Genomic DNA, 22,651 nt, shown 5'->3' on the forward strand with positions numbered 1-22,651 from the left:
AGTCGCCCAGGGACACGCCTCTCAGAGCTGTCCCCGTTGTGAAGCGGAAGACAGTGTAAGCTGTTTCTTGAACACTTCGTTTGTGCCACTGAGCTTGCTGTGATTATCTTCTTGTAAAGATAAGGAGTTTCTTAGCTAAAGTCCCGTAGCCAGAGGATGGTGGACTGGGATTCCCCAGCTTGAGTTGATCCAAAATATTTTGTTAACTGCTGTGCATGCTGCCTCTCTGAACTAAGACTAAAGCTTATTTTTGAGGAGTAGTTGGTTGCTTTGTAAGTACCATGTAATGTGCTAAGGGCTTTATGTATTTTTTCCCATTTAATCTTAACAAATGTCAAGTATTTTGCCTAATATCAAATGCTAAATGATAGGCCTTGAATCCAGACTTGGTTACTATGTAGTAAATGCTTAATTAATAACTATTTTAATGAATGAATTACCCCTGTTAGAATAAATTAGATCAAATTACAACAAATGCTGGCTACATGGGACAAATATAAATTAGCCCAAAGTAGGTTAAATCACCCAGAATTAGTTCCTAATAAGATGAAATATTTCTAACAAAAGATTTTAAAAATTACTTTGAACAGATTACTACAGGTTTAAGTTGATCTGTGAAGTTTTCATCTGGATGAATGACTTACAGCTGGATCTTTAAATCAGTCACAGCATTTTTCTAGTTAGTCTATTTTGACCAGCTGAAATTGGATGCATTTGCTGTAACCAAATTTGGTTTGGCTTTGCCTAATCACAGTGATTTACCTAGTTTAGTTAAAACCAATTCTCATTTTACCAGCAACTTCAAACTATACATTAACCAGCTTTAATGCACTGTGTGATGTGATGTGGTCAGAAGTAACAGGTGAAACTACTCACAGCCACTCTGTGGATATTCATACCCATTCTTAGTAGTTCCATAGAGTGGCCCAAAAAGTGGATCACATGGTCAAAAAATGTAGGAAATATTGCATGTATCCCCCCTCACCCACTTTAGAGATCCATCTTATCGCTAAAGCAATTTTTAATCTTTTTAATTTATAGCCACTAGTTTAAGTAGATCAGAAACCATCCTTGAGAAGATCATACTGTTTCAATGCACTCTGACCGGCTCTCTCCATAGTTGTTACTGAATATTTGGGAGCTCCAAGCATTTTGAAACCGTTTCAAACAGACTGACTCAGGATGTATCTGAAATGTACAACATTGTACTTATTTTCTTAACCTTTCCTCATGAAGAGGTGAAACATTTTCCATGCAGCCCGTAAAATAAACCCAGGCCTGTAGAGAGGCACAAGGTCAATGGTTGTCTCACTTAGCAGGCAGGACCAGGATTAGCTCAGGGCATCTCACAGTCTATCCCCAAGAAGCTGTGTGTGTTTGTGTCGGGGTGAGATGGGAAGGTACCAGGATAATCTCATCTTTGCTTCCGAAGCCTCAGAGCGTCTCCTTCTTGAGGCCAGAGGAGAAATTAGGTTTCATGTGTTCACAGGTATTTGGGAATTGCCCCTGACGTGGGGGGCATCCCAGCTCCTGCCAGGGTATGGTAAGAAGTATACACAGGGGGGCTCTTGTTGGGATTTCAGAATCCCACTCATGGAGTATCCCAAAATGTCAATAAAAGACTCTTTATTCATAAATAACTGATAAGCGGTAATTTACGTCTGTACATTTACCTTGAAAAGTCTGTAACCATCCAGTTGTTTTTGCAAACTCTACAGAAAACATCCAAACCGTCCATTTTGTTCAATACAATATAACACAGCTGTTTGGCATTACCAAATATATATGTATATATATTTATAGATATGTACATGTGCTGAAAAAGAAGCCAGTGCAGCCTTTTCTAAGAAGTCCATCCAAGTATTCACTGTACAACATTCAGAATTTACATTGATAATACAAGGCACAAAAAGTGTGGTATGAAGCCAAGGCTATGCTGTATTCAAACCTCTCCTCTGGCTTGCTCGCTCCTTCAGCCTCATGTCAAATTAAGTTTTATTTGTTGGTTGGTTTGTTGGCTCTGAACACATCAAATAAAAGTTGAAAGTGGTATGGGGTTGAGATATGAATCATGTGAAAGAACCACTCCCCCCACCCCGCCATGCATCTTCTCCGAATAAATAGAATAAAGTAAAATCTGTTCTGAAATTCTTCCATACAGAAATGGAGGTAAAGAATTACTTCTATTTTTCGAGTACGGTCAGTAGAATATGCAAATTTTCCTCTAAGTGCTTATATTTGCAATGTTTCTTGACTGACATTTGAGGGGTCACATGTACCTATTGAATCCGTTATGAAGAAGGGGAAATTTTAAGTCAGTCTTTAGTCCAGTTTAGAAAAGGATCCAATTGATTTCCTGAAGTTCCCACAGATCGAGTTGTTCTCACTTTTTATAGATAAGTGTTGAATGGGATCAACTGATTTAATCTAGGACAGACCCTGGAGAGAGTCTCAGATTGAGATTTTTTTCGTTACCCTCTGATGAGGCTTAGATCGAAGCCCCCTGGTAAAGGGGGGTTTCCCTTCGACATCGTCAGACCTCCCCGCAGGAGGGGCATCAGCGTTAATTAGAACGATTTCTGATCGTAATGTCTGTGCCTCTGTATCAGGGCCTAAGGCCTGCTTTCCTGCTCACACAGTCCCTCAAAGACCATCTTCCCTTTTCGAGATTCAACAGAACAACCCCAGTTAAAGCTCTACCTCCCATATCAAACATAAAGAGAATTGCACAATTTGTCTGATTTTTGGAATTTGTATATAAAATAATGCTTAAAATAGTGTAATACTTTTGGGGGTTAGCAAAATTTGAAGCAAAAGAACATTTTCAATGTAATCATGCCTTTTGTAAAAGTATTTAGCATAATATTTGCATTCATGCGAAGAATTATATTATCAAATTTAGTGATATTTTATGATTCCAGGCTATAACTTTTTAGGGAAAAAAGATGTACCCCCTGCCACACTCAGTAGTTAGGGGTAAGGGAGGACACTTTTAAGGTTAGGCATAAACATGAAGCTTGCTGCCTTTTTAAAAAATCTTTGGGTTCAGATGAAGGGTGGGTTCTAAGACACGAAGTTGAATGTCACTGCCTTAGGCCCATCTCATGAGGACATTCCAAATCCATGATCTTCACAGCAAAAGGAAAATGCAAAGTAGCTGCTTCAAAAACCACAATTATTCTATGTGAGTGACAGTTCCTACTTCAGATCACGGTACGACACACTAGTGACTAATGGCCAGGTCCGATCTCCATCCCCTTCTGTCCTCTGAAAGAACACGGCCAACAAACCACCCTTTTGCTTCTCGGGGACGACCCCGGGGGAATGTGAGGAGTCCGCGGCAGACACTGGCTCTCCTAGAACTGCTTTTGCAAAAAACACCACATGCTGTCGAGACAGCCAAACAGCTTTGTAACTGCAGCTTTTGAAAGAGTTTGGAAAGTAAAAACACAAAATATGCAACACATCTAAGAGTAGTAACATTTTCACTTTGTGACATTTGACAAAATACATTTTTGCTTGTAGTTCAGGAAAATTCTATGCAGACGAAACAGTGGAAACTGCGAGAAACGGTGGTCATTCAGCTTTTGGCTAAAGCAGCAATTTTCAAATGTTACAGAGCTATGGCAACTAACACCCAAGGGCTAATAAAATTTTGTCACTATCTGTATGACAACATTTTGCTCTCCCATTTGCTATGGATGTCACCTCTGGTCCAGTCAATGGGAGTTGCTAAGGATACAGAACTCGGCAATGTTTTGTGAGGAAAACGAATGAAAATGTGCCACAGCAGAGGCCAGAGAAGCACATTTCTCAGCTCCTTCCTGGTTCCTGTGACCTCCATTGGGTCTGAAACAATGACCTCTGAGATAACGTCACCTTCAGCACCTCTGATGGCTATGTTATTCAACACCTTTACAGAGGGACTAAGAAATCGGAGAGAGGAATGGCAAAAAGGAAAGACAAAAGCACATCAAAAGATTTTAGGACACATTGAAATTCACACGTTAATTGGCCAGAAGTTTGATAAGTGGACACTACCACCCAAAACTAATTATACTGTTATGTTATTCTAACTTTGCTTACCAACCCTGATGCTGAGAATTTCTGGTAGGGAGAACAGTTGCAATAAATCCAGAACTTTTAATCCAAAAAGAATCCCATTGTAGTCATCTGACTTGATATGCCCTCTCAAAGTCAACTGAAAAAATATATATATAAGGGCCATGGCAAAGGAAATCACTTATAGTGGAAGATAAAAATAATAAAGGAAAGAAGTTCCCCTTTTTAAGGAGAACTGTATCAATTTCTATTCAGCCCTTACAAAAAGAGCAATAAAATTTTTGCAAGACTACAGCTGAGTTTTATGAGCCTTTCTGCACCAATAAATGAAGTTTGCATTTAATTCTATAGAGTGAGCCTCCTTTTGGCTTAAAAGATTTTAGTGTAAACTGCACAGACTGCACAAGCAATGTTATAAAAATTGTAAATTACCTTTATGGTGTTGGAGTCTGGCGCAGCTATGAAGTGTACCATTTGGCATGACTTTAAGTCAAGTTTAAAGTGTGACTATTAGTTGCCTTGAGAACTGAAAGACTTGGCATTAGGTGGGATATTTTGTAAAAATTTTAAGCAGCCTAGCAAGTATTAACAGGCCCTTTTAATTTTTTGGTTGGTGTTGCATCAGGACAATAAGGCTTCTAAAGTAAGTGTTTGGACTGATGAGTAAATCTCTTTCAAGGGGAGGCGCTTTTGTTGACAGGCAAATATTCAAATAGACCAGGGCTTAGCTCACAGTGAGTGACCACAGCTTCAGTGTCAGTTAAGTCTCTGTGATCTGTGATTTCATGCCCCCCCCCAAACACACACACACTTTGGCTTGGAAGCCTCACAAGTTTGGGTTCTTTTTGGAATGTTATTGTAAAATACTGCACCATCCTGACATGCAATGGCCACAGAACATCATACATTTCTATAGAAGTCCTATGTAGGATCCTAGTGGAATTCAGTAAGAAATGTAAAGAGGGAGCAAAATGGGCTGAATTATGAATTTGAACCTTGGGCTGAAATCAGAGGTGAATTATGTGAATTTGCTTCCTTTGCCTTTCAGTATGATATGATGAAGTACATTTATAAAACCCAGACAAAAAATATCCATGGAGGAAATTCCAGATATTCAGGAATTGATAGCAACCACTTATCTTAAAATAAACTAGACAGATTATAGGGAAACCATTAACATTTTTCATGTTTTTAAAATATAAAATATGTATCAAAAGTCTAAAAAGGATCTATGTGGATTCACAAAGTACAACAGTTAGAAGTCTAATTAGAAGGGAAGAGGAAAAGAAGGGTAGGATGGTTTAAAACAAAAATTCCCCAAGAAGGACACTAACAATCTTCATAGTGTTTTTTTTTAACTAATTATTCAACAGTTAATGCAGATTCTTTCTGCATACCCATACCAGATAATCTCAAGTTTATTTTGGATGCTTGACCAGCTACTTCCACTACTTTCTCTTTCAGAAATTATATCAGGGATTGCACATGATTTGACTTTACGCTTTCTCTCTTTTGTTCCCTAGAATGAATAAACAAGTTGAGCACGCTGGCAGAAGGATATTTTCATGATCTGGATGTAGTACTTTGAAAATATGTTTGACAGCTCTAAGAGGACTTGGTTGTCCTATGGGATGTGCCTTTGGTTCCTGAGAAAAGCAAGATGCTTTTGAATTTCATGTAGCAGAGGCTTCTATAATAGACAAGGGACACACCCATGTATACCACACATTGCTTAGAAAATGGCCAACACCTTCAAGGGTTCTTCAAAGCCTTACTCATGGTGTCATAAATTTATCTTAAGTCTTTTTTCACTTATGTGGAGATTCACAACAGTTGTTCTTAAACATGGGTTCTACAATAAATTGTTTAAAAAACTGACCATATCTCCAATCGCCAGGTACTCCCCCCATTCCCTGTATATTTTTATTTTATTCTGATGTAGCCAACTGCTGAGTAGCTGATCAGCCTTGTGGTTAATCTAGGTCCTTGACTTTGGTTGTCCTGATTGTGGACAGCTAATGAAAGCATCCAGCAGAAGATGAGCAGGAGTAGACCTTTTCATTTTTAGTCTACCCTGACATCTTTTCAAAAATTATTAAACAGGATGAAAAGATGAAGTCAGGTGCGAAGATGGGGGTCATGAATTATCTGTGGATTTTAATCCTCCACGATATCATTGCCTCTTATTTAAATCAGAAACAGTACATTAATGGTGCCATAGAGAAAGCGTACTTGGTGAGGTCGAGTTATCAGAGCCTGAAGTTTCCTCCAACAGTGCATATGGTTTTCAGGACATTGTGGTACAGGTCTCTTTCCTAGAATATCATTGAGAGCAAAGACTATCTGCTAATTTCCCAAGAGGCAGAAGGAGGGGACCTATGGCCCCCTGGAGAAATTTGGTGATAACATACTACCAAAGGCTAGAAGATGTTAAGAACCTGACAGGAAAGTACATTAAAACCCCTTCATCCCTTATAACAGCCATTTTAGAAGAGTGGGGAAGCACTCGCACCCCCAACATTACAGTTTGACATCTATGGCATCTGCAGTTCATGTTTCCTTGGGTCTACTTGACCTCTCTCATCTCAAATCCACATAATAAGCTGAATGTTATTGGCACTCTGCCATTCAAGTGGCTTAACTGGGAATAGAGATGGCCCTGCTTTGCTGAGAAGAAATAAATTTCCATATTGAAAAGTCTATGGTGCTTGAAAACTTTCCTCTACTATTTGAGTAAGGAAGGAAAATGCAGGTAGACTTCTCTTTGGACAAAATGAAGGTGGGATGTACTGCAAGAACTAGTTTGTGGTCTATCTTACCTCTTGATCTCATCTCCATTAAGTGGCTAGGACAGATAAGGAATCGGTTGGTGCTGGTGTGCTGTACTCAGATTCTAAATTCTAAACGCCCTCCTTGATGATGTTACAGTCCTACCAATGGGTTGGTAACCCTGTTTCACTTCAAAAAGCCAGTTTTACAGGGATTGCCGACATCACAGATGCCAGCTGGTAGAAATCTCTTGATGATCTGGTACCAGAATTAGCTGGCCCTTCAGGGCACATCATTAAAAACCTGTTGAAAACATGCAGTTATTGGTTCTCTGCCTCCCCAGCTTTTTTGTAGCTCATCTTTCCCCACAGTTACTTCTATCTAGTTATACCCTCACTTTTATCCTCGCTACCCCAAATCTGAGAAGTTCGTCAAGTGTTAACCCATGTGTGGATTCAAAGGAGACAGGAGAGCCCTCTTTTATTTAAGAAAGCTTGTACTCTTTCCTGTTAACATGTTTTACCTATACTAAATTCAGTTTCTTCAACCAGGGGTTGTCACTGGTTATAAATGAAGGCTGAATTTCCCAAATGCCACTGGGGCAGAAAGCTGCCTCTTTCTTCCGTTTAAAGCAAATGTCCCGAAGCTGGCTATCATTCTGTCTCTTGAGAGGAAGTGGACTAGAGTCCATTTTGCCTGCTGTAGTTGAAGTCGGTTTCATCAAGCTGGGATTCCGTAATGTTTGAGAGTTTCGTGTGTGTCCTCCCAATCTCTTCAAGGGCACAGGCCAGGGAGTCAAGGTCACCATCATGCTGATGACGAGCTTCCCACAGGTTCAAAATGACAGCAGATGGGCTACTTTGTGTAGCAAAATAAGATAAATTCCTAGACAGAGAGTTAAATAAAAAGAATAACAAAACAGAAATGAGTATAGAAATAAAAGTAGAAATAAAAATCACTATAAGGAAATTAGAAATGAATTGTAGTGGATATTATTATAATGGAATACAAAGCTCCCGAGGTAGATCTGGGAAAACTCTACTTTGTAACCAAACACTCAACTGCAGTTGTACATTGGAATGTTACCAATGACCTTCTCAGCCTCCAGTTCTTTTCTTACTCATCTTCCCTGAGCTCTGAATGTTTGTATATTTCTCCCTGATTATCCCCCTTGAACATTTCTATTTAATTACCGTATGTGATTATATGACTCATTTCTATGTTTTCAAAATAGCTGACCCCTCTTTTGCTCTCCCTTGGTAAGTATAAGGGCTGTCAATTTTTATCTTTGATTCTTCTTTCTCTCTTCAGTAGGCTCATGTACTAAGCGGATTAGTGAACACTCTAAGTGGATAGTGTCTAGATCTGTACCTCTGGTCTTACAGGTTAATGTGAGGCTGTTATGAATGTTTAAATGGCCTTAGAATCACTCCAGTTAGGAAGCTCTCATCAAAATTAACACATCAGAAGTTTATATATAATTATAGGCATTAATGTATATTATCGTACAATTTACATGTAATTAGTATGCATATTATATATAATATGTAATTTTATATATAAATTTACATACATAGTCTTCATGCCTCATAGTTGGTTCTCAATCTGCTGAGAAATATGTATCTCAGTAATTACCACTATCATTCTAATACCTCACACTAGGACATTTATTTTGGGGTCTTCCCTTTATGCTGTTTTTTTCTTTGTGACATATTCATCAGTTTCACCCTTTTCCATTCATAGCACTTCTGTTTAATTTATGCTCTATCGTTTTATGGCTTAAATCACAGCAAAAGCTTTATAGCTCTTTATGCATCCAAACTCTTATATACCGTGCATCCTATTTCTTCAATTATCAGCTACCTACTTGTTTTCAGTGTCTTCCTTGGGTTACCCTCAATCTAGATCAGGCAATATGTATATGTTTTTACTCAATATTCTTTTGTCCTTTCAGCCATTAATGCTCACTTACATAATACCCAGCTTCTTACTTTTATTCAGCCTGCTTTGTTCACTGGAATGCTCACTCTCTCTCTTTATCATCTGTTCATCAATATCCTACACTCCTACAACCTGGTTCAGTTCTCATCTCTTTGCTCAGAGTGATTTATTTCCTCTCTGTACTCTTTCTATGCTTGTGCTTAAATTTTCATGTGAGTAAAATGCTTATATAATTCATGTGTATGTGCTGGGCCTTTCCAGTGAGATTGCAGACAACTTAAGGGGAAGGATCATAGCTAATAATTTTCTCATTCTGCAACAGCGCTTATCATAATGCTGTGACAGGCATTTATTCAATACCCATTGGCTGAGTGATTGGCATGAGCTTTTTTTCTGATGATACGGGATCTTCAGTGAAAACAAATGGTAACCTTTTGGATAATAACTTTGCTATGATGACGACTAAGGCAACACAAAGTATTAAAGGTCACAGCTTTCCACAGGTAACTTTTACAGCGGGGATAGAAATGTCACCTCTGGTAAAATCATGATAAGTTGAAAAGAGTTCCCAGAGTCAACCAAGAGTCGCCTACATTGAGGGTGGCCCCACTTTCCGTAGGCACGTAATCACAAAGTAGCCTCACACAGTGAAGAGCGCTTAGAAGAGAACACAAGCTCTTAGGGGTGCATTATCATTCATGAGCAACACACAGGTCTTTTTGAATGAATAAAGTTCTGTTTTATTCAAAGATCTTAAGAGTTTGCTTAGAGCCAGTTGGTTGCCAAATAGCATAAACATCAGGGCATGATATACACTTTTCAGGACACCTGACTCTTTAACTGAGAAAGGGAGAAGAGGCCAGCTTAAAAATGTTCTCTCGTGTCCTCATCTTCCCTTTCTCCCTTTTCCACCTCCTCCCCCCACTCCCATCCCAACAGCCCTAGAATCAAGCATTGCTGTTTATTTTAACCCTAATAGAAATGGCAAAGCAGCCTTGCCTGGGTGGTTGAAGGGATTCTGTTTTCTCTTATTTAAGAACTTTGTTTTGACTATCGTCCCTTCTTCCTGGTCATGTGGATACATTTGTAGGGAAGTTGTTGCATCACCAGATCTATAAGTAAACAGACACCCCCCAACTAACATTGAAGTCGCAGGTACAAACTGGAGGAAGGGGCAAACTGCACGAGCAGGTCTCTGAACACGGGGTGGTCTGTGTGACAGTCCTTCCCATGCACTTTATACGAATAATGACCCTGGGGCATTTCCTCCTGCCATGGGTAAGAAATTCTGTATCCTCTCCATTTTCATTTCAAAAAGGAAAAGAATACGACAATAAAAAGCTGCACAGATTTGTCATCACTTTATTGAGAGTTTATACTGTATATATTTGCCGTTTAACAGTCATGGCCTATGTCCTCTGGGAGTGACTTTCAGAATTCTTATTCTAGGAACCCTGAAGTCACACTTTATTCTATAGCAAGGACTGAGAAATATTTCTGTCAATGGCCAGATAAATATTTTTTTATAACTTAACCTCATGTGGTCTCTCCAGCAACTCAGCTCTGTGAGAGAGTGACAGCAGCCACCGGCACCACGTAAGTGAAGGAGCATGGCTCTGTTCCAATAAAACTTTATTTAGAGACACTCCAATTTGAACATCATACAGTTTTCACACTCACACAATAGTACTCTTCTCTGATTATTTTTTTTTTCCTGACCACTTAAAAAAGTGTAAAACCTTGTCTAGCTTCTGGGCTGCAGGGAGCAGGTAGTGAGCCAGATTTGGCCTGAAGGCCATTGTGCTAATCCCTGTCTCCATCCTATATCACAGCCCGATCTCGGTTTCCAGAGGTGATAATAGCCACTTGAGAGATTAGAGTAAACTTTTTGTTTTGTGCTGCATTTGAAAAGAAGCACCTAGAAGGTCAAAGGTGCTGAACGCCAGAGCTGTAGGTTCTGCTTCAAGCCCTCTGATGGCTCAGAGACATTTCAAGACATGGGAGGAGGAAGACCTGGGCATCAAAACACAGTATGAAAACTTGAGGACGGGTATATGGATGGATGTGTTCTGGAGGTTTTCATGAATCTTTGTCCCAGTGCAATGTTAGAAAAAAATCATAAATCCATGCGGATGAGTGGGAAGGTTAGCAGAGTGGAGAATGACTTCTGCCAGCCACGTGGTTCTGAAATGTCCCACAAACATCCCGATTTGCAGAGAAGGCACCAGGGCTAAAGGAAGCGAAACAGTCAATAAGGGCAGAAATACAACACTCACCCGGCACAGGTCCCTGCACATATTGGAGCAAGTGAAACGTGCTCCCTAAGTGTGTTTCTGACCCATTCTCTGAATTTACATCAGGGCGCTGGCTCAGCCCAACACACACATCTCAAATTCCACTTCACTTCAGCAAAAACATACAGGAGCATATCAGCCTTACTAAAAATGACTCCATTAGCTTTGTGATAAAGAGACATCCTATGAAACTACATGTACCAGTCTACGACAGAATAATTAATATATAAAAAACCCTAAAACCCTAATGCAATAGGCTATTCCTCAGACAGCTGAATTATGTTACTGCATGCATATGTGCAAATGCATTATGAAATTTTTTGAAAATTTGTATACCATATATTTGGCTATCTTCATGCCACTCTTTTCAAATTATTCTGATCCCAATCTGTGTGATCCCTTCCGCTTCACAAACATGCTGGTGCACTTGGACACCATCCAGTGAACGTACAAATAACTCAGGGAATTTGGTTAATACTAGAAAAGAGAATTCATAGCAATATTTGATTTGAGGAGATTTCCTGAGTATCTTTGATGATTTTTTTTGAAATGAAATAACATTTAGCAAAAACAGTAGTCCTGAAATTCAGGTGAATGCCTTTAAATGCAACTCATTTCTTTTTCTTTTTAAAACATGTTTAAAGAAATGAATGTTTGTTTTCATCTTAGATGCTTCAAATTGTTCTGTTTTCTATGCTGAACTTTGGGGAAATCTTTTGTTATAGCCTTTTCAAATTCTGATCGACTGAAGTAATTTTGAAAAATAAGGTGTGTTTTTTTTTTGGTGGCATAAAGATGCAGTATGCTATCTAAGTGAGATTATGTACTCTGTAAATTTTAGGAATTTACTTTAGAATCATTCTATGTCTTTGGTGAAATTCATTCCTCAGTGACTTTTATCTTTTTCTTTGGAACTATCACTGAAAGAGTACAGATAAGCTGTAAAAAACCCATGCTAAGACAGCTTTATAGATTCATCCACCTAAGTTCATTGCATAGAGATGGTTTATTAAGTTTAATATTGTTTGTTAGCCTGCATACTTTCTATTCACCTGAGCTCCTGGGGGGTTCCTTTTATTACCATGATTTTATCTGTTTGAGACTTTGCTCTCTCCCACCCTTGATCCCCAGCTAAACCCCATGCTTTGTGTGAAAACCCAGGCAGAACTGGGATCATAAATCTTTACCTTAGCAATTTTGCTAACTAGACACAGGCCAATTTATAATGGTGTGTGCATGCGTGTGTGTTGGGGGGGGGGCTCAGAAACCGAGTTTTTATATAGAATCTCGGGTTTCAAAATACATCTTCAAACTAATGACCTTGTTAAACCAGTGGTGAAAATTAGGTTAGATTTGGGAATTTTTGAAACTGGTTACTGTGCCTTCTGTTTTTTTCTTTGGGTACAAAGAGGGGAGGCTTGAAAGAATCATGATAAATAGTAGATAAGGTCTTTATATATTATTGTAACACAAGGCTAATTTTATGAAAAGGAAAAGTGTCTAGGAGCCCATTTGGTGTGAACGTAGAGATACCACTCTTTCTTTACACCTGAAAGCTGGATTCAGATGCAGGTGTCTTAGGGAATAGTAACGGCTAAACCCTCAATCAGTGAGCAGAGATTAGATAGCAGTAATGGAGGAAGGCGCAGGTCTGCAGCTCTATCTTAGCCTTTGGGGAAATACACTGACGAGCTATCAAGGGCACATTGCACTTATAGCTGGGTTTTTGCCTGAATTCCAGATAACAAAGCTCTTATTTTAGTGACTCAGAACCATATTACCAGGGGGCCAATATACCTATTGACAAGCTGTGAGCTTTTTCTTCTGACTGAGAATGATTTTTCCACTAAAATAGAGCAGGCACCGGGCCAGAGGTGCTGCATTGCATCCTTAGCATCCAAGATGCCGCACGCAAACCAGGTACATGCCATAATTTCATTCAGAGTTTGGGCTCATACCTGACACTGCCAAGTAGAAGGCTGCACTTGCACCTCTAACAGGAGGGCAGCAGGTTTGTTTATATCCTACAAACTGTTGTCATGCATAGTAAGACAACTTTTTTGACATTAAAAAGGAGACTTAAAACACGCCTTCCTTCTGAGTAGGCTGGCAGTATAAAAAGTGAAAACTAAGTTTAGCTGCCTATTATAAACTGGGAAACTTCACTATAAGAATAGTCCATAATCCTACGGCACAGTACCAAACAGGAAGTTGAAATATAGTCATAATGAAAGAAAATAATATTCCTGCCATCGTCCTAGTGGTTTCATTTAATGTAAGCCTCTGATATGACCAAAACCAACCCTCCATACGGTTCTTTAAATGCAAATAGAAGAGAAAAACACCACCGTTTATTCCACACAGTAGTAATTGGACACATCACGAGCATTTGGCCCGCCTAGCTTTCCTTTACAAACTTCAGGCTCACTGAGCCTGACTGAACCAAACAGCAAAGCAGCTTCCAGGATAAAGCGAGTCAGTGTTCCATTTTTCCAGAATAAGCACAAAGTGTGCACCATAGTGTAGCCTGTGCCTGTTGAACCCTCGTGCCTTGAAATGAAAGAACATTGGTGTGGCGAACCCAGAATGAAAGATACAGGCAGTGAAATCATGCCAAGCTCCATTCTGTTTTGCCCCGAGAGTGCTGCCTTAATTTTTTTAGGCCAATCAGTTTGGCAACAGAATTCCCCTCCTAGTTCTTCCTTTTGCCGATTCAACTGTCCTGCTCCTGGAAGGGAATAAATGGCAAGGATTCCTCCTCCTTTGGGAAACGTCGTGAAAGCCCCAGAGCTCTCCGGACCGCTGGTGAGTTGTCCGATGAGAATACAGCCAATGGTAGGCCCTGTTTTCAGTTCTCCAGTGTCCTCCCCAGCAGGGTGAGTCCATGTTAACTTCTCATATTGGAAATGGAGGGCATTGAGAACTACCAAATCAAATCTCTTCTTCGAATTGGGGTATGTCACGGAAAAATAGGTCACACTTCTATTCATTTTCCACTTCAGTAACCTTGAGACATGTTCAAGCATCTTGAGGGTGATGCAGAATGACTACCATTTGTTCCCAGAGGAGAGACTGCTGTGCTGAGGCTGAGTGAGGGGAGGGTGAAGTACTTACACTTCTTCTTTTGCAAAATACCATGTGTCTGACTGAAAGCTCACAATTGAGAAGAAATAGTTAATTACTTAAAGGATATTCTAATGAATTGGGTATAATCCTTCCTATGATGTCACTTTCTCAAATTCTGAAAATGTCATATTCAGGCACCCCAACGCTGTCAGCACTTTCCAGTCCTGCTTGAGACAGCCTGTGGATGGGGATTATTTAGACCACGGAAGGGACTGAGCATGTCCACCTTTCCCGAAAACTGTAATAGCTTCGAGGAGGAAAGCTTGTTTCTTCAAAGATCAGGGCAAATTCACCCCTTGCCTAGAAGGTATGCAAAGTCCCTTGACACCCTTCACCCCCCATTTGGGGTTTGCAGCGGGAGGATGACTTTGGTTCTCCTAGAGGAACATAAAAAGCTACTCTTCCGTATTGCCTTAAGGATGGACACCTTCCACTTACAAGCCATGTACAGTGTGTTCATAGTTAAACTTGTCCCAGGACTGTTTTTAGCTTCATATTAGTGGGGAGTTGCATGACTCATTGACTTGGGTGGACTGAAGCCCAATCGCTCACCACTGTGCTGTGTTAGGCTTCACTGCAAGGCCTCTTTAAATTTCAGACCCTGCGTAAGTCCACTGGGCAGGAACCTGGAAATCTGATGTGAGCTGCATCCTGTTTTGCCTCCAAAGACCTATGTAGTGTTGTACCCCATATATTCATTCTCCTTAAGAGAGTCATGGACATTGTTTTTTAGAAATGGCAGCCTCCCACCATTTTCATATGTAAACATTAGAGTGTATTTCTAGCCTCTAGGTTGCAGAACCGAGAAAGCTTAGTTTGGCGTAATCATGGTAAATCCCCAAACACAGGACAAAGAGACCGTCCCAGTGGTCACTGGTGTGACCACCCACAGCGGCCTTCCTATGAAGCAGGTATTCCGTATGCATTTTCTCATCCTCTTCTCTCTGGTTGCTCCTCCTCCTTCCTCACCCCATGAGAAAGCTGGAGCCGGGACTGCTCCAGTTGTAATGAATTCTCAACAACTATTCAGACATAGATTAATAAGCTCCCTGGTGACCTTCCTTTGTCCTCTCTCCATGCCCTCTGGCCACTTCACTGTTCCCGTACATCCAATTAAGAGGGTGGACAGAGGAAATGAAAGGGTAGGACCTTAAGGTGAGAAGACCCTGTTTCTCACTAGAGGTCCTATTAAAAAGATTTGGTGAAAAAAACAAGTTATTGTAGTACTGCTGCTCAGCCATGAGGTGTGAAGTATTTTACTCATAAATTCTTCATCATCACTCATGAACAGTAACATCTAAAATACATCTGAACTATTTTTAACCAGTTGGCCAATAAGAAATGTATTTCTCTGGAAGTGCTTGTAAAATTTCAAATAAGCATATACTATTATTGAAAAAAGGATTAATAAGATGCAGTGTATCTGCTATTTTCCAATTTGTAATTCTCTCTTCCATTTCGGCTGCTTCTCCTCTATTCGTCCTCCCATATCTCATGCCCTTTATCCATCACCTGTTCCCATAGCAACTTGGTCAAGCTGCCTATGTTTTTACAAGGGTTTTTGGAATGTGGAAATCATGAGACCTTAGAAAGAGAATAGTACCTCAGGTACTATCTAAGACCCAAAAGAAAGACAGGAATTCTCCACAATGTAAACCTGCTTTCTTTTGAAGCCAACTTTCAAGATCCTTTGATGCTTATTTTATCTATTGGATTAGTATGAGGCAAGTTTTTAAGGTCAAGTACACTATGCAATGAAAAAGTTTGTCATTCATTTAAGAAAAAAATTATTAATTTGCCTGTAATATATGTTTAACTATAATTTAAAAAGTATCATAAAGATACAAAGTGCTAGGGAATTTGAGAGACAGGAGAGCACTTCCAGCTGAAGCAGCTAGTGTCCAATATTATTTAATTTGTTTAGTTCTCAGCGCTGCTGCCCAGCATGACTCCTGCGCAATCAATACTTCATTTCTCAGCCCTATCCCCCTACCCATCATGTGTAGCCCAGAACATTGAGACAGAGAGTACTGTGTCGGAATTCATAGAGTAAATGCACAGTATCAGCTTGGATATGGAGCAGGTGGGGGCCCTGAGTAATAGTTTGCTCACAGAATCTATAGCCACCACTGCTTTCTGTGACATTCTTTGCTAGGCTGTGGCACTTACTTAGGACGATCCACATGCCAGGCAGGTTGCAAGGCCACCTGTGTTGCTTCTTTATAGCACAGGCCACTGACATCTCCCACATTCTCATAGCTTGCTAAGCCTTTAACTTCACATTCTATGCCTTTAACCTCCTATTCAAATCTTGGTAGAAACTTGTTTGGCAAAAAGGCAGATTATCATCAGTGACATTTGCATTTGCAAAGAGGAGGGCAAGAGAACAATTGCACTGGCCACAAAATAAAAACAAATGTTTCCCTTCACTTCCTTTGCAGACTCCTCCTTGGAGGGCTGTTGCTTCACTAGCTATTTAACACTTGGAAATTGAAAGAAGGGGAAGAGGTAGGTGAATGTGCTGTTGCAAAATTAAGGTCAGTGAATTCTTTTAATAGAAAGACTGCCTATGTGATTTGGGATCATCTTTCTCTTGTGAGCCCAGAATTGATGAAATCTCAATGTACAGAAAGCTTTCTTACCCAAGTATATGGGCATATTGGCAATGTTAGATTTCTGTGTTTTTACGCACATTGATGATCAGTTCTGTACTACATCATTTATAACCATAAGAGAGCAATACCAGTGATTTGGGATTACACAGTAGAAAGTTGTGACAAATCACCTCTGAAAATCCCCTTCATCTCTGTCCCATACCTTTCTTCCCAGGGAGAAGAGGAGGCTTGGGTACAGAGTGGGATGGAAAAGACCTGGCTCCCAGTGTTACTATGAAGCAATAAGATCCTGAAGTTTTTACTAAGTAAGGGCAGACTCATTTAAATGAGGAGTCAGCAAACTATGTACTATAGGTCAGATATGGGTCCTTGCCTGTTTTCATAATACAGTTTATTGACACACGTTCATGCCTATTTGCTCTGGCTGACTCACACTACAGAGCAGAGCTGAATAGCTCTGAGTAGTCGCAACAGATCCTGTATGGTCTAAACAATTGACAGTGGTTTTTAACAGAAGGTTTGCCAACCCCTAGTTTACATCATTCTTAATTAGACTACTGTGAAAGAGTTAAGTTCAAGGACACAGAGGAGGACAGGAAATGCCATTCACAGATGTTGACTGTGTTAACTAAATGAGATTTAACAATAGAAGCAGGTGACATGTATTTATGCTATTCCAATTTGTTATTAATTGTGAACACTTCAAAGGAAGTATCTAGCATTTATTGAAAATCAACATTTTTCTGGGGATCATGTTAGAAACTTTCCAAAGAGTAGGTTGTTTGAATTTCTTATGCCAAGGAAATTCAGGCTTTCCTGGAGAAGGCGTCTTGGGGAAAGAGAAAAGCAAGCAGGCAGACACACCAAGGGCTAACGTTTCATGACCCTGGACACTGGAAGGGGCGGGCTGCTCCTGTGTAGCCATTTACTGCTCAGTAGAGCCCAGAGGCAAAAGGATGTGGACCTTGTCTCCCAGTTTGAGATGCACTTTCCTCACTGTGCAAGGTCAGGAGCCGATGCCTTTGGAAGCACAAACTGCAGCTCTCTTGTGTGTGCTCCAAAGGGAGAGTAAGGTGAGACCAGGCTCATGTACCCAGTGAAGCACCGCCAGCACCCGTGGGCGTGTGGGGAGCTTGGGCAGTTACTTTCTTATCCATGATGAATTAAAAACCGTAGACTCTTCCAGCCAGAACGGATTAGAAAGTGAATGTAGTACGACTTCTGGGAATTGCATTTGTACAAAAGCAATAGGAATAACTGACATCAGTTGTTAGAATCAGGAGGGCCTTGCAGATCTTTCGAGTCCCTGCCCAATGTGCCATTTTAAAACAAATTGTTTTCTGGGTTAGTTTTTAAATTTTTTTAGAGAGGGGAAGGGAAGGAGAAAGATTTCAATGTGTGGTTGCCTCTTGCATGCCCCCCACTGGGGACCTGGCCCACAACCCAGGCATGTGCCCTGACTGGGAATTGAACTGGCCACCTTTTGATTCATAGGCCAGCACTCAATCCACAGAGCCACACCGGCCAGGGCTGTTTTCTGGGTCAGTTTTTCATTCTCGTTCTCACGCTGTTCAGAAAGTGAACTTGCTCCAGTCACGGTGCTCATGTTATAAATGAGACAGCTCATTCTTTTTCAGAGTTGCTCGGAAATAGTCAAATTATTACTTTTATTCCTGTACACACATTCACTTTTGCATTCTTACATTTTCGATATAAGTCTTTTCAAGTGTCTATTCTTTTTGGGCCCGCTAGCTCTGTGAATTCCGATTTCTCTTGCGGCAATGCCTCCTCCCTTGATTCCCCTCTGTGAACCTGACTGCTTTCCAGTTGGGCCCTTCCCTCTTGGATTCTGGATCCCAACGCTCTGTTCTTTCTCAGACATCCACCCTCCCTTTCGGAGACAAAAGAGTTGGGTAAAAAGAAAGAACAAAAAAACGGAAATGACAGAGCAAGCCAAACAGTAAGGAAGCAATGCTTTGCCTCAAAAGAATAAAAAAAGTAGTACCAAAGAAAAGGGAAATAAGTTGGTTCTGGCAAAACCTGGTCTCTTGTCTGTTCATTCTGGGGCCTGAGAGGTGGGATAGGGAGAGGGGAGGTACTGTTTGTCAGCGCCTTCCCCCTGCTAGGTGTCCCTCGAGTGCGCCTGCCTGCCCAGCACTGCCGCTCCAGAGAGCATTGCCCCGCTTCTTCCCATCTGATGTCATAAAGCCCCTTATGAATCTCTCCGCTCTATTCTAAGCTCAGCTACAATGTTAACGCAGTAATGAGTGGTGTCAGTTTAAGCGCCAGATTCATTCACAGCACCTAGGCACACTTTTGCTCGTTGAATGCCCTCTGTCAACTTCCTTGGTCATATTGAGGTACCCACTTCTGCAGGCTGAGCTTGTCTCCCCATCAAGTGTAAACGATGCTTCAAGTTACCTGCTGGGAGGGAGGGGGTTTGAGAAACTTGCTTGTTCGCTTCTCCGTCTCATAGTCTCACCTTGGAATCCCTCACAAGCACTAAGGTGACCTAGTCCGAGCCTCGCATTTGTGTGGCCCAGTTAGCAAACCTGGGGATGGGAACAGGACTAAAGTTGCCCTTTTTGTGATGTCCCCCTCCAAAGGCAGAGTGGGGTGGCAGGAAATGCCACACACAGTATTGCATTCTTGCTCTGTTCCTACTTCTTTAGTTGGACCTCTCATGAAATATGGCCGAGGGATGAAAGACAGCAGAGTCTGAAAGGCACAGGGACACCCCAACCCACGTCATCTGTGAAAGCTCTTCGAGGAAAATCCTCGTTCAGAAGTTGCCGCACTTACCTGTTGATGCTGTTTTTCTGTGCTAACATCTGCCAGTCCTTGCCTTTGGCGTTGGGGGTATCAAACGTTGCACAAATCCGCTGTCTGATGGAATAGGGGATTTTGAAGGCTCTGGGGCCGGTCTGAGCAGGGAAAGTGCTGTCCTCTTGTGCAAAGAAAGTGATGGTTTCTCTTTCACTCTGAAACAAAACAAGGAGAGCAGGACTGAATCCAGGCAGAGGCATTACTGCTCAACAGTTTCTTTTTCTGAAGAAAATCTGTGTTAACACACATGGACCACATGCTTGCCTATTGTTACGAACTCTAGAAAATGTATTGACATGTTCCTCTTCCTTCTATAATATTAGATAACTTCTCAGTAGCCTAGTAAATTTCGTGCTGGAGATTTATAACAGCGTCTTGCACTCAAGGAAGTCACAATGATCAGCTTCCTATAGCTGAAGATATATCAGGTAAGAGCAGAACTAGCCTTTTTTGTTTGTTTTCAGGGACAGATCTAGAATCAATAGGATGAAACTACCAGAGAACAGATTTCAGTTCAGCGTAAGGAATGGCTCTCTGGCAGCGCTGACTGAAGGTGGATGGGCTGATGGCTGGGAAGCCAGCCACGTGTCAGAGAAGCTGCCGAGGGGGGTGGATTGTACGTTGATCATCTTAGAGTTTATACTTTCCCCAGTCCTAAAGTTATGTGATTGTATAGTAAAAAACTTTGGCCTCATTTTAGAAGTAAACTACTTTGGTAAAATGGGCCAAAGTAGTTTATTTGGGAGGCTCTGCCTGCTGTCCGCCCTCCCTGCTGCGGATTTAGAGTTGTCCAACTCGGATTTGTTACTCCAGTACATCATAGCAATTGGGTCATCTATCCAACGAGGAATCACAGGAAAACTGGTCACATTGGAGTGGATGCTGACAAGCGTATGCGGACTAACACTGTTAAGGCCTGAAAAGGACTTCGCTCACTCCCCTGGTTATGATAGGTTACAAGACAAAGGGGAGTCTGCAGATGTGTTGTAATTGAGGTCTTTAAAAAGTCAATTGATCAGGAGATTTTTCTGGGTGGGCCTGACTTTTCTAGGTGGCCCTTAAAAGAGAGAAGAGGAGGCTCTTATCTGGAGGTCTCTCCTGCTGACCTGGAAGCAAACAGCCAGCCGTGCTGTGAACTGTGGGAGGGGTGGGGCGGAAATGCGGCTGGACCTGAGGGTGTTTCCTGGGAGCTGTGACCCTACCCAATGGTCAGCAAGGACATGGGAACGTCCAGCCTATCTCTGCAAGAGACTGAGCCTTTGCCACAACCTGAGTAGAATATGCTTGGAAAAGGGCTCTGAGCTCCAGCTGGAAACGTGTGCCTTGCCACAGCCTGTGAGACAGCCTAAGCTTCAATCCAGAACAAAATGTGAGGCCGTAAATGGGAGTTGTTTCATGCTGTTAAATTTGTGGTACATTTGTGATACAGCAAAAGAGAGCTGATACACAGGGAAATGAAAACGTCAAATTTGAGATTGGGTTGAGTCTACTTAGGACTGTAAACCCCAAGATGTCCTTTGGGTGAGGAACTTGCCATCTTGGCTGCCCTTCAAGTCAGCACATGCCTTTCTCAAACTGCCTTGGGATCCTCCCCTTACTCTTCAAATCATTACACATCTCCTTACCCAGGGCACCAAGCCATGGTGGCCCTTTTTTGGCTGGTGCCCAGGCTCACACAGTTATAAACCTTCAGAGCTGATGAATCTTACTTCCTTGAAAATGTCATTGAGAAAACTGGTTCATGCAGGGATCTTATTAATGCCTGACAATGTGTTTTGTCTTTTTGTAATCATTTAACACAGTTGCATTTTGAGGGCGGTGTTTGGGAAACAATGCCTTAACCCAGCATTTCCAAAAGGGTATCTCACTGTATGCTCTAAGAAAGAGCAGTGCCATGGTCAAATCCATTTGGAAAATGCTGCATATTTTATCTTTTTTTTGGAAAATCAAAGCACATGCTACCACATTAAACAGATTGTACTCACTGCTTTCAGTCCCATTCCCTGGAATACTATACAACAATGCCCATCAAAAGTCTTCCAAGAACTTGAAGTCAGCGTGGGGTAATAAAAGCATGGGTTAGAGTTATGAATGTGTTCTTCTAGTTCAGTGACCGTGGGTGCTGCATGACCTCTGTCAGCCTCAACTTCCTGTTCAATCTTATAGCATTTTTCCATAGACTCCCAAGAAGTTAGGAAATTTGGTTAAAGTCACCGGGTGGTTTGTGACATAGCAAAAAACAGAATCTGATATCCTAATACCTACACAAGGATTCATTTCACTGTATCATCCTGCTTCAAGACAAGTACCAGGAAATCCACAGAGCAGGGTGGTTAAGAAAAAATGCTCTCTGAGTGATAATTGGCATTATGCTTCAAGAATTAAGAGTAGGACAGACTTCACAGAAAAGGCATTGGAGTTGGCCTTGAAGGATGGGTAGCTATTGATTGAATAAAAATTGAGTGGATAAGTCATTATTTTGGGCAGAATAGAGAATTCCTTTCTGATACGTTATATGGCTATAAAATAAGCCAATTCTGGCTTCCTACTGTGTACAATAGGTTACAAGATATACCACTTTTTAAAAATCATAGTTTGTAAAATTCCTTCTAGCTTTTAATAAAATGCAAATCAAGCAGGACCAGTTTTCTTAAATATTTCCTGACTTAAGGCAGAATAATGTCCTAAGAAAGGATGATAGAAACTAGGAATAGAGGAATCAAAGGGATTCTATGCAGGAAAACATGGTAGTTATGATAAAATGGCACCAGACGTGTTAACACAGGAAAAGCTGAAAAGGTGGCTTGCCAGCAAAGCTGGAGACATTGGAAGTATTCACGCCAAAAGACTGCCGGAGAGAGAGACCTGGCTGCTGGAAGCCCCCATGGCATCTACGAATTGACCTAGTCCACCAAGCTCTATCTTTACTGGTGGTGGAAAAAATACCACCTTGATAAATAAAAGCCTTCAGAAATAATTGAATACAATTTGAAGGTGAATGAAATATTATGAGATTAA

The 22,651-nt window shown here is 41.0% G+C and overlaps 1 protein-coding gene across 7 annotated transcripts in view; it reads right to left on the bottom strand.

Moving 5' to 3' along the window:
- Positions 1–1,609: 1,609 nt before the first annotated feature.
- The window catches only part of UNC5D (unc-5 netrin receptor D), a 482,399-nt gene continuing 461,357 nt past the window's right edge, over positions 1,610–22,651 (bottom strand). For 6 of the 7 annotated variants that reach the window (XM_053660062.1, XM_053660063.1, XM_053660060.1 and 3 more), the window contains 2 exons: positions 19,610–19,788; positions 1,610–7,716 (listed from right to left, as the gene is read on the bottom strand). In XM_053660062.1, coding sequence (XP_053516037.1) covers positions 7,512–7,716; positions 19,610–19,788 — 384 coding nt within the window. In that variant the 3' untranslated portion in view covers positions 1,610–7,511. Of the gene's footprint in view, positions 7,717–19,179; positions 19,232–19,609; positions 19,789–22,651 lie in introns of those variants that run through there. The other variant, XM_053660061.1, reaches the window with a different exon arrangement.

The sequence above is a fragment of the Artibeus jamaicensis genome, unplaced genomic scaffold (genome assembly GCF_021234435.1).
Source record: "Artibeus jamaicensis isolate MK-2021 breed Jamaican fruit bat unplaced genomic scaffold, CSHL_Jam_final scaffold_833, whole genome shotgun sequence".
Classification (NCBI taxonomy): Eukaryota; Metazoa; Chordata; class Mammalia; order Chiroptera; family Phyllostomidae; genus Artibeus; species Artibeus jamaicensis.